The sequence below is a fragment of the Rhinatrema bivittatum genome, chromosome 6, assembly GCF_901001135.1.
Source record: "Rhinatrema bivittatum chromosome 6, aRhiBiv1.1, whole genome shotgun sequence".
NCBI lineage: Eukaryota > Metazoa > Chordata > Amphibia > Gymnophiona > Rhinatrematidae > Rhinatrema > Rhinatrema bivittatum.
Genome location: NC_042620.1, coordinates 243578614 through 243591825, shown reverse-complemented (window position 1 = coordinate 243591825; position 13212 = coordinate 243578614). Strand labels below are relative to the sequence as shown.

The window sequence follows — 13212 nt, the reverse complement described above, 5'->3', positions numbered from 1 at the left end:
TGTTAAGACAGTTTTGGAAATAGGTGCTTTCTTTGCTCTTAAATTTCCTTGTAAATGTTTTATAAAATTTCAGAGTGTTTCATATTTTTTTTTTCCATTCATCACAGTCTCTTTTTTGAGTGATAAAATCCCACAGTCAGCGGATACTCCACCTCTGTTGGTTGATAATGCCTTAGAATATCAGTCATAATCTGAATATATTATTTAACTTTCCCCTGTTGCTATGTTTTCTTTTATTATATTGAGTTGAAATTTTGTTCCTCTCTTTCCTGCAGTACAGTTAGGATCCTCCTTACTGAGGACTTGGAATGTTATGAGGCAGAAGAATAGTTTGTTGAATTTTTGTACTGCTTCTATTATGTGATTATTGTCTCATTGTTTTCTGATTTAAATTCAATTCTGATATATACGGTACATAAAAATGAATAAAGAATTAAAAAAACAAAAAAAAAGGTTTGGACAAGTTCCATATTAAGGTGGAGTTGCAGAAATCCACTTCTTATCCCTGGGATAAACAACATGCAATCTATCTACCCCTTGGGATCTTGCCAGGTACCTGTGACCTGGATTGGCCACTGTTGGAAACAGGATACTGGGCTTGATGGACCTTTCATCTGACCCAGTATTTCAAAATCTTATTATATACTTATGCTTGACTATACTTAACCTAAAAAGTGAAAACTACCAAAGTTCTTTTGTAACCAAATTTCTGAGTCAACTACTTTTCTCCAAAATCATCTTCTATGAATTTCAAAGAGACTAATGCTCTTTGCACACTCATTTGAAGATATTGTACATTGTAAAAGCCTATCAACTTCTAAACAGAGCTGCAGGGCCTTTGGAGATACTGTAGTATGGTTATGAAACAATACAGACCTAAATATAGAAAAGTACAGGTGTATGCATTCAAAATGCTGCATGTCATCACTTTCAAATACAGGACAGGTCTCAGATCCAGTTAAGGCACAAAGACAGAAAACTAATGGCCTGACTTACGAAGGCTTTCTCCCATTCTGTCTATGGGAAAAATGCTTAGTAAATGAGCCCTTAAATGTCTTACTTTCTTAAATAAAAACTTAGTATATGCTAGTTTATTTCATGTTTTTTTCAATTGTCAGCACTTAAAAACACACTACATGCTTGGCCAACCCAATGACTGTGCTATGCTCTACCATGCAGAGAACTTGGATTTATTTCCCAGGCTGAGATTCTACTTTCCAGCCAAGTCGTAACTGAGGATGCTGTGAAGGCAATGTTTTCTGCCTTGAAATGAGGAAGTCCCAGTCATCGCACATTAGTGACACCTAGTGACCTGGCTTAGAACTCATGATTACAAGGGTAAGGAGAGTCACTATGACTGAGCTAAGTGAGCTGAGAGAGAATATAAAACAGGAAACAAATTCCTAGATAACTGAGAATGAAGGCTCATGAGCTAGATCCCAGCCCCAATTCTCATTAAAATGGAAAACCAAAGGAGCAGAAAGAAACACTACATGCCAATTTACTTTGCACAAACTGATACAGACAACAGCTGCTGAATCTGGGCTATATTCTACATAAATAGAACATGAAGCAGTATAGTGACAGCGAATTAGAGCATTAGAGAATTTTATGACTAATTTTGTTAGAGAGAAATTTAAGTTTTCTTTGATTTGTGAAAAAAAATGCTACTAATTTAAGGGAGCTTTGTAGAGGATAGAAATAAAACATCTTAAACTGATCTGTTTTCCCATCATTACAGTTTTATGTGACATATGGCACGCCGTACAATTTTTGTGATAAAAAGTCCTTTAATATATTAATATTCTTTGGAAGGGAAGAAAATTATGCACCATATATTTCAATCTGCAATGTTGTTTAATTATCTTTTAGTTTGCCTCTGTCATCAGCAAACTATGTGCAATTATTGAACCAGAAATTTTTTTTTTTATATACACAAGTCATCTTACTGCCACTTCAACAAAGTAGGGGCTTACAGGTGCAGATCAATGGAATTAACAAGCATAAAGAAGCTAAACTGAATTTCATAAATATAATTCCAAAATAGGCCAGGTGAAAATCCAAACAATACCATGATGTCAAACTTAAAGCTGAAAAAAAATCACACATGGAAAAATTCCTTACTCAGAGCACCATGTTATTATTAATACTCAAGCATTAAAGCAGCAGTCTCAGACTAGCTGCAAATATTTTTATTTACATTGTCTCTCTCTCGGACTCATTTTTCATAATCTTTGGGAGAGGTTATGGTTTGTTTTTTTTTAAGAATAGAAGAACTACACAGTAATAGAAAACTTAAATCTTCGAGATGTACTCAAATGAATGTATAAAAATGTTATCTATAGTTACTTTGTAACTAATAGATTACAAAATTAACTAGAGCAAATGTTAATAATTTATATAGTTATCTTGTAAATATTATATATAGTCCTGCATGTTTCCCCTTGTTCTAGGCTTTATATGTTTTACATGTTTTATTTATCATGTTCTCTGTCAAGTGCCTCCCAATCGTATTTTTGCATTTAATGTACACAGATGTGATATCACTAATGGACGTCGATATATAAAACTGTTAAATAATAATAATAATAATAATAATAATAATAAATTAAGCTACTGGAATATCTCCTACATTTCATCTTTTGAGATGCAAGCGTGCACATCAAGCAGCACTATAGAAATGATAAGTATTAGTAGCAGTAGTACATAGTAGTACCAATTGGGCGCTCTTGCAAAAAACAAATAATTGGAGACCAGGTGAAAATCCCTGGTGGTCAATGCTAAGAAACCAAGTAAACATTTTTTCCATTTTGCTTTCCAAAAATCCTCAAGAACTAAAAAAAAAAAAATAATAATAATAATAATAATAAATAAATCACAAAAATAAACAAAACAAAAAACCCCAAAGGTAATTCATCATATGCTGTAGTGTCCCAATCAGTTATTGCCATGTGCAAAGCAAATTAGATGTTTTTGCAGCCATTATGAAAAAATACTATTCTAATTTGAAAAGGAATGAAATACACCGAGTAGCTCATTGTTTAATATTTCTTTCAATAGCAGGGGACTTGATATACAGAAGCATTGTATATGTTTAGATATGCATTGTTATTTTTCTTTATATTTTTCTCCTTTGAATAATTATTCTGCTTGCAAATTCAAATTGCAATTCTTGAAAAGAATAATATTTCAAGTCTGTTCTTATCTTGTTTGTACTACTTATAATAGGTTCTCTCCTCTTCATTGTTTAAGTTTCATAGTGAAAAGAAAACTGAATATAACCTTTAATGTTATTGGTGTTGTTGGGATAGTTTGAAGGCCTCAAACTACTCTCTTGATACCAATTCTTTTTGCTATATGTTTCTATACAATGCATTCATTGTCCTCTACATTTTTTGTATAAAAAGCATTGCAGAGCACTTTTCTAAGCTCAAAACTGGTTGTGTCCCTCACTTTTATCTGCTTGTATAACACATTTCTTTAAGAGACACTCTAAATTGATCTATGATTATTCATATTTGCATTTTGTAATACAAGAACATATTTATTCTTTGTGAATGTTATATACTATGCATTTCAACTTTAAGTAATAGCAAGGACATATGATACTGTCTTGCACCGCATCTGTACAATGCTTGGAGTCTGTTTCTTAACAGAAATATATATCCATAGAAGAGTGATGCTGAATCTCCATACTTCAGCCAAAACAAAAACAATGAAGAGCCAAGTGGAATGATTTCATGCATGGCACAAATATAAATCACTACCTACTATTTTAAAAAAAAAATGTATCTCCACTTTTACTTTTTAGCCACGGTTTAATAATGGGCTTTTGCACTGGAGTAAACAAGTAATTGTTTTGCTGTAGCCCTATAAATAAATCTCAACATCAGGTTTCAGTGACAATCTTTTTAAAGAGGTAAGCATTTTAGTACTAGTTTTCTCGCCTAGTACTGCAGAAATAAGTTGGCTATCAAACACACGTGGATCCTAATTAAACACTAAAAATGACAGTTAATGTGCAAGATGAGAACTTCCCTAAAACATTCCATAAATAAATGCACAAAGTACACATACAGATACACATTTAAAAATAAATGCACATTATGCATGCATTGCACAAGACCAAAAAAGTCAACTGCCAATATTGCTCCAGCTTCAAATATTGAATTTGAAAGCACCTAGCATAATGCATTTAGAAATGTTTTGCAGTTTCTGCATGAACTATAAATAGTACTTTTAGTATAGACTGTGTATTTAAAAACTGTATACTATAGGAAAAATATTTTAAAAAATCTTAGTGCATCCTTTATGACATAAATTATTACATTAAGTATTTAAAATTATTATTTTGTTTTAATGTTAACATGTTTCTCCTGATGGTTATGCATGCTCCTTAAAAGTCAACTTATTATCTAATTGTCTTTAGAATAATCACTGTCAAACATATGTTATGAAGTATGCTTTACAAATAAAATTGTTTCATTTGCACAATTTAAAAAACCAAGACTACACTGCATTAATGAATAGTAAATGCAATGGTATTTCTTTATATATTTTTCTCTAAAATGAACTACAGAAATTCAAAAGTAAAAAACCCCTGAATGTCATTAAAGCAAGCAAAGCATGGTATTTGCCACAGGGTATTCTCATGAAATTAGTCCCACCTTAATGTCCTCATTTCTCTCACTTACATGTATGCTGGAGAAAGTGGCGATGACCTGGATGTTTTAAGCACAGGAACTGGGAATTTCCAGATAGCAGGAGAGCTCGTTTTCCATTTCAATGGCATGTTGTCACCACGGTACTACAATAACAGCAAACAGCGTTTCCATAACACACTACCAACTAGGACTTCCATCCCACACACAACTGACACAGCAGTGGCTGCTGCTGCTAAGAACAAGCAAATGATTCTGCCAATGCCCTTAAACCAAAGCTTCCAATCTGTAAAATAGGACTGCAAGGCATCTCCTTTTAAATCCTCCTGTCCCCTAAAGCATTATGATGATTCTTTCGTTCTAACTCAACAATAGTGCCACCTCGTTAGGAAAGCGTTGACTGCAGTATACGTTAAAAAAAAAAAAAAAAAAGACTGCACTGTGCACACCAGTTCAATGCAGCTTTATTTACTGAAAGCAGTTAAGAAATTAAGCAATACTATTGTTCTACCTCAACAGGGATAATGCAGCACTGGTCTACATTCTGCACCTACAGCACTAACCTGATTCTGACCAACACTAGCTAGAAAAAAACAGATGGCATTTGTATGAATATAAACCAACGTACCTACTCAGAATACACTTGTCATCGTCTGAACAGTCTTCCTTTGAGCTGCAACAATACAAATGGGATATAAATCTCAGCATAGCCTTAGGCCACGGCTAATAGGAGATCAGTGACTAAATTCAGCAGCCCGTTTTCGTCCTGTGCAAGCTCTGTCCAAACAATGCAAGAATGCCATTATGGAAAAAGCCCATTTAAAAAAAAATAGTCCTTCTAATCCATAATTAAGAAGGGAAATTATATAAAAGTCTGAACTGCTGCAAATTTCTGCATACTCTTGTAGAAGCCTCTGATTCAGGTTGCTCTCATTTTCTTAGCATTTCCAAGCAGGATGAGCCAAATCTTATGCATTTAACAAGCTGTGCTAACACGAATATCACTCAGTCTTCTGCAGTACAGAAGCACATAGTAGCGTGTTCTTAATAGCGGTCCTTGTAGGGACGCTATCAACCATCTAATCCAATGTCCCCCTCCCCTCCCTTCAACAGATCACAAATTGCCTGAAGTACTGACGAAGCAGCCGGTCATGCAGGTGTCCATCTGGGACCACTGCAGCTTTCTGGTCTGCTTGATGACCTCCAGGGGCTAGTGACTGACAGTGAGGTTTGAAAACAGAGCTGTCGTAAGCAATTCAGGCATCTAATCAAAAGTGGTGCAGAAACATCAGAATAATAGTGCAAACAATGGGAACAACTGATCTACTTAAAACCTGTTCCAGTGTCCAAAATTTGTACATTGGAACAAATTTTTTTTTAACCACTAGAACAGAACAGATGAAACCCTAGGGCACTGGACTAAGCATGCAGACTCAAAGTAAAACATCAGTATACTACTTAAGCTAAATCTTCAGGAAGTAGATTGTTCTCTTCAGGCTGTGTGGATCAACATCACTACCCCAGCTTGGTGCTAGGCTTTTGAATATAGATATATGAATCACTCTTCTCAATGCTAGCTACATTTGCAACTGCTATTTTTATGGTGATGCAGGGATATATATATATTTTTTTTTTATTTTTAAAGAGTTTTCTTTTTCAGGTATATTTCTAAAATGCAAAAATACTCATACACACAGAAGTACACTTACATACTATGAACAAAATATGATTACATGCAGAAATACATTACCAGCGACAAGGGTATATATCTTACCAGTCAATCAAATGGCTCTGCAAGCTTGCAGGGTATCAATTTTTAAAAATACTTGCACAATATGATGCATTCTGATAGGTGCCTATAATCAAACACTGTAATCTTAAAGGAATGTTCAGATTGACACACTGATTCCTGATTGGTTACATTACAAGAGATCATTAATAGCCAGAAAACACCCACTAAATAAAAAGTTAGCCTAGCAACATCTCTTTTCCATGGCTTTCAGAAACACGAAAATTCCCAACTTCTTTCTAATTGCAATGACAAACACAAATATTACACAATTCATAATAAATTATACCAACAAAAACCTACTGAATTTTATTTGTTAATGCTAGCGGAATGGACTTTGGGCACTTAACTTCACTAAGGGCTCCCCAAAGTATGCATAGAAACATTCATTGGTGAGAAATCATTCCTGCTCATTGCTGAATGAACAGTGGTCACTGGTGGGATGGGCAGGTATAAGAACAGTAAAGCTGAATGTTTCCAGTACTTACAAATGTGAAAGGAATGACAATTGAGGCATGCATTATCAGCAATAAAAACACATGACTGCAACTGCTTCAATACAGATCTAGTAAAGATCTGCTTAGCAAGCTATAAAGATAGAACTAACAGAACACTGATCATCAGCAATAAAAACCCTATAGCACAATAGGAAGCACAATAGGAAACACACACACACACACACACACCCATGATAAGGAATTAATAGTTTATTCACAATTTAAAAATTGAAATAAATCACTTAAAAGTGCTTAGAAAAGTTAAGCTTGGATGATGCCACTTTGGTGATTTTTTAGAACACATTTAGAACACAGTTAAAACACAGTCATCACATGCACAGATCTTTATGCACTAGTCAAAGCAGTTTTTCACATCAAACAGAAAAAAAAAAGTTCTCCAACACACAAAACAGTTAAAATAGTTTTGGCAAGGTTGAAAACCACAACAGATAAAAATAAAAATATATTATAGAATTTTCAACCATCCTGCTAGCATTCAGCAAACAACCATCTTGAGCAAACAACCTTCTTGAGCAAACAACCATCCTGCTAGCATTCAGCAAACAACCATCTTGAGCAAACAACCATCCTGCAAGCGTCCAACAAATGCTCAGCAAACCATCCTGCAAGCATTCAGCAAACAACCATCCTGAGCAAACAACCATCCTGAGCAAACAACCATCCTGAGCAAACAACCATCCTGAGCAAACAACCATCCTGAGCAAACAACCATCCTGAGCAAACAACCATCCTGCAAGCATTCAGCTATCAACCATCCCGCAAGCATTCAGCAAACACCCTCACTGCAAACAACCATTCTACGCTCATCCAGAGCCCTAACCAATTAATTATTTCTTCCTAATCCCAGCCTTTCCTCCCATCAGTCTTCCGCCTATCCACGGCACCAGCCATCAGTCATTCGCCTATCCACGGCTCCAGCCATCAGTCATCCGCCTATCCTCGGCACCAGCCATCAGTCATCCGCCTATCCACGGCACCAGCCAGCTAACCATTCACAATGTCTCTAGTACTCCCAATACCAACATTACAACACCGCCTCCCACCTAAAGATTATCTGCCAGACGAGCCCTCCTCAAGAACTTAAAAACCCTCACCTCCATCTCGATTACTCCAATCACACAGCTTTTAGGCCTCTCCCTCTTCTCACTCTCACTCTTCAATGCACAATCCCTAACAAAAAAATCCCTAATCTTTAATGATTATCTCAACGACGCCAAGCCAGATATTTGTGGAGTAACTGAAACATGGCTCAAGCCCTCAGATACAGCGTTAATAAACCAACTACCTACACATACCTATGACGTCTTCTCACTCCCGAGACTGAAAAAAAGAGGAGGTGGAATCCTTTTGGCTACCAAAAAAAGTCTGAACTTCTCCCAACATCCATTCAGCTCTAACTCAAAACTGGAAGTCGGCTTCTTCACCTCACAACATCTTCAAATCCTTCTTGTCTACGCCCCCCCAGGGTTCCTAGAATCCAATGTCTCCCCTATCCTTGAAATCTCCACCTTGCTCATCAACCTGGATTCTCCAGCAATCATCTTAGGAGACTTCAATCTACATATTGACAACCCCTCACCATCCAACAGCTGTATAACCCTCCTCACAGCCCTATCTGCCATGGGATTCCAACAAATAGTCAATGAACCCACACACAAAGCGGGTCACACCCTGGACTTGATTTTCTTCAACAAAGGGATTACAAACACGTACAACTTAAAGAACAAAAAGGTCCCTTGGTCAGACCACTCTCTTATTTCCACCTCTTTCGCACTGGAAGAAACCAACACTCCTAACATCCCCTCTCCTTCATTCCATTACAAAAAGCGATGTTCTCCAGAAGACCTCAACACCCAATTAGTCTCCCAGCTCCCCCTATTAGACTTATCCGACCCTAACACTGCCATTCGTTCATGGAACAACATAACAGAAAATATAGCCAACAAGCTCTGTCCTTCAATTACAAAAAAATCTCACACCAATGCAGCCAACAGACAACCTTGGTTCACCAACGAACTCAGAAAACTTAAACAAACTTTAAGAAAAAAAGAAGCGACCTGGCGTAAAACCCCTTGCGACACCACCATCTCATCATACAAATCCACACTTTACCAGTACAAATCCCTCACCTCAAAATCAAAAAAAGATTTTTACGCATCCAAGATTCACAACCTGGTCTTTGACGCTAAAGCCCTCTTCGCCTATGTCTCCAGCCTCACTCAAACCATACCGCGAGAAATCCCCGGCAATATGGCTCAGTCCAAAGCCGAAGAACTCGCTCAGTTTTTCCAAAATAAAATTTCCAATCTCCTAACACAACTGCCTCCCGACACAGCAGCCCTCCAGACATATCAACAACCTGCACACAAAAATGCCAGCTTAAACACCTTTGAACCTGTAGCCTCCACTGAGATACAAGCCATCCTGAGAAAAATGAAACCTTCATCTCATCCTGCAGACCACATCCCCTCCAAATTACTTCTATCTATTCCAGACACAATAGCTACATCTTTGACAAATATCATCAACTGCTCTCTAGCCCAAGGAATCTGCCCTGATGACCTCAAAATGGCCTCAATCTCACCGCTCTTAAAGAAACCTAACCTTGACCCGAAGGAACCCAACAACTTCCGCCCCATAGCTAACCTCCCATTCATCGCCAAGATCATGGAAAAACTAGTGAACTCTCAACTCTCAGATTTCATCGAAGACAACAATCTTCTCTTCACCCCACAACACGGCTTCAGAAAAAATCGAGGCACAGAATCCCTCCTCTCCTCGTTGACAGATTATATCTTAATGGGCCTTGACAAAGGAAACTCATTCCTATTGATCCTGTTAGACCTCTCAGCAGCGTTCGACACGGTCAACCACGCCATCCTCCTAAACCAACTCTCGTCTATAGGAATCAGCGGCACCGTCCTATCCTGGTTCAAAACCTTTCTCAATAACAGAGGTTACAAAGTTAAAATCCAAAACAAGGAATCCTCTAGATTTGACTCTGTCATAGGAGTCCCTCAAGGTTCTTCATTATCTCCGACCCTATTTAACATCTATCTTCTTCCTCTCTGCCAACTTCTCACCAACCTCAATCTAAAGTACTTCCTTTATGCAGACGATATCCAAATCATCATCCCCATCAAAGATACATATTCTGAAACTCTTGACTACTGGGAATCATGCCACCTGAAAATCAAACAACTACTAAACAACCTACACCTCATCTTAAACTCTTCTAAGACAGAAATCCTTCTCATTTCTCCGGAAACCAACATCTCCACTACTCTTCCCACCAACCTACCTACCACACAAGTTCGAGACTTAGGAGTGATAATAGACAACCGGCTAAACTTCAAGGCCCATATCAACAAAACAACCAAAGACTGCTTCTATAAACTCCAGGTTCTGAAGAGGATAAGACCTCTTTTCCATGCCCAAGACTTCAGAACGATCATCCAAGTAGTCTAATTTTGCAAAAATGACTACTGCAATTCCCTATTGCTAGGTCTGCCCTCTTCCTACTCCAAACCACTACAGATGGTTCAAAATTCAGCAGCTCGATTACTAACAGGCGCAAGAAAGAGAGACCACATATCCCCCATTCTGAAAGAGTTACATTGGCTACCCGTCCACTTCCGTATCATGTACAAAGCCATTTGTGTCATCTTCAAAACTATTCATCAACGCATCTCCCTCGATCTACAAATCCCCCTCCAAGTATACAACTCGACAAGACCTACCAGAAATGTCTACCGAGGCGCCCTCAAAGTTCCTCCTGCGAAAATGACCAAACACATCACTCTAAGAGATCGTGCCACCTCCACTGCTGGCCCTTCTCTGTGGAATTCCATTCCCACAGATCTCAGACTGGAACCTTGCCTCTTAACTTTCAGGAAAGGACTTAAGACTTGGTTATTCAAGCAAGCTTTCCCAGACACAATCTAATATCACGTCATAGATACAAACCAAGGACTTCAAATATTCAGCCATTAATCATGCCATTTTTACATAGCATTTAATTTATTTGTATACCGTTCAACCGTTTATTCTTTCCTATCTCTTCCTTCTTATCCAAGTTCTGCTACCCTTGTTATTTGTAACTGCTCCTTCGATCACCACAGTTCTAGTTGATGTATTTAATGCACTCCCGTTTCATGTAAACCAGCAAGATATGTGCTCATGATTGCCGGTATATAAAAACCTTAAATAAATAAAAATAAATAAATGTAATCATATCTTACATAGACAAATAACTGGCTAAAATTTTAAATACTTGCCACTATATTAGTTCCAACAGCTAACCAAGAAACGTTTGTTACATTTCATGCATATTCATAGCTAATGAGGGACTAAGATGCAAAATTATGCAAAACAGCTCATTAACTATGAACACACAATTAAACTATGCATGGAAATAGCTTCACAAACACACTTCTACAAAAAAAAAAAAAAATTAACTATCTTATTAAGATAGAAAGAAGTCTTATTTTCCATTGTGAAGTGCAGCATTATATGTAAATGGTTAATTCTTAGCTTTGAAATTTTCTTCCTCAGTTTGGTGACTAAGCTTCTGTAACTTCTTTGCTGTGGATGTCTTATACGGGTCTGATTTACAAAGGCTTTTCTCCCCATGCTGGTTCTATGAGGAAAAAGCTTAATAAATCAGGCCTATAGTCAGGTGACAATCACACAGCAGCCTATGTTCTGAAGTGCAAACTATTTTGGTTTTAATGCATATTTTTCTATGAGAATTCCTAATAAGCTCAGCATATGTGTGCAATTTTTCTACTGACTTTTTTGCAGTAACTTTTAATGTCTTCCAAAAGACAACGATCATGCTGACATTAACTGCCACCTTTAGATGTTAGCCAAAAACTTTAAGTGGATCCCACCAGTGTAACTAAAACATCTACTGAACTGTCCCAATGGTATCATTCCTTCTTGATGTAAGGACTGTAAGAAGAAAATCTACCTATCTTCCATGGTATGTTACATAAGAATTTATTCCTGTTAACATTAAACTAGAGGACACAGCTATAGAAAACTAAATAAGATTTATTTTCACTCATGACTTTGCTTTACTCTGCAATTGCTGAGTGAAAACAAATATACAACAATCCACTAAAAAAAAAGGATAGGCTTACAAGGCTTTGCAATACATGCTCTCTAAGATGATGATCTAAGCTGCTTACACAGATATATTTTATAAAAGGAAACACTGATATATTTTAAAAAAGAAAATCAGTTTATTTTTATTTTTTTTTTTTACTGTACTGAGTTTGAGATGGTGATGATAATCAAGGATAATTACTGCTTACAATTTTCAAGAGCCAAGTGGTATTTTAAAAACAATCAAATCAGTTGGTCACACAAATATAGGATGTTTCACCATTTCCTACAGAACAGCAGGAGCTGAAAAATGCGTATCAGAATCTAACTCAATTTAGATAATGTATCTTCTTTCAACCTAACATACGGGGACAGTAATTTTTAAACAGCCGTACATGTATGCGCATATGCCGGCTCACGTGAATCAGTGCAGCCATTTTATACTATACGCGCGGTTGATATAAAATCTGCAGTATGCACATACATGTACGTGCAATTTTGTATGGACGCATGCTTTTGCGCACAAATAGCCGACTCTACTGCATATGAGGGGGGATTTTATTAGATATGCAATTACCAGTTTTCCCAGTCCATTTCCAGTTCGCTATAACCCACCTAATTAACCTTCCTCCCTTTTCTCCTACTAGCCCCGAACCTTCAAACCACACTGACAAGCCCTGATTATTTTTATTTTAAAACTTACACGCCATCCATAGAAGTAAAGTTATGCTGTAGGGGACCCCAGCAAGCGTGTGTGCGTGTAAACATTTACGTGCATACTTCAGGTTACAGACCCGGAACAGAGAGACTCTTCTGTACTCCAGCACCCTTGTGCTGTCAACTCCTGAGAGTGAGCCCCCCAAACCTGGAGGCTCACATCCTTCATAAGTACTAGCCAGTTTGGTGATAGTACAGAAATCCCTTTCCTCAGATGGTCCACTTGCAACCACCAGTGCAGTTGTATGCTGATCTCCACCGCTAGGTGAAGTCATATCGAATAGTCTTGAAACTGCGGACTCTGAGCCAGCAGAGTGCGCTGAAGAGGACGTATATGCGCCCTTGCCCACGGAACCACCTCTAGGGTGGCCGCCATCAACCCAAACACCTGTAGTTAAGACTACACTGTTGGGCATAT

General features: G+C 37.4%; 1 protein-coding gene across 4 annotated transcripts in view; it reads right to left on the bottom strand.

Moving 5' to 3' along the window:
• Positions 1-13212, bottom strand: part of KLHL13 (kelch like family member 13) — a 266417-nt gene that overhangs the window by 187271 nt on the left and 65934 nt on the right. The window contains exons 2-3 of one of the 4 annotated variants that reach the window (XM_029606698.1): positions 5290-5334; positions 4695-4807 (exon numbers count right to left, since the gene is read on the bottom strand). The exons of 1 other annotated variant lie outside the window; for it this stretch is intronic. In XM_029606698.1, coding sequence (XP_029462558.1) covers positions 4695-4792 — 98 coding nt within the window. In that variant the 5' untranslated portion in view covers positions 4793-4807; positions 5290-5334. Of the gene's footprint in view, positions 1-4694; positions 4808-5289; positions 5370-13212 lie in introns of those variants that run through there. 2 more of the 4 variants (XM_029606699.1, XM_029606702.1) reach the window with 2 other exon arrangements.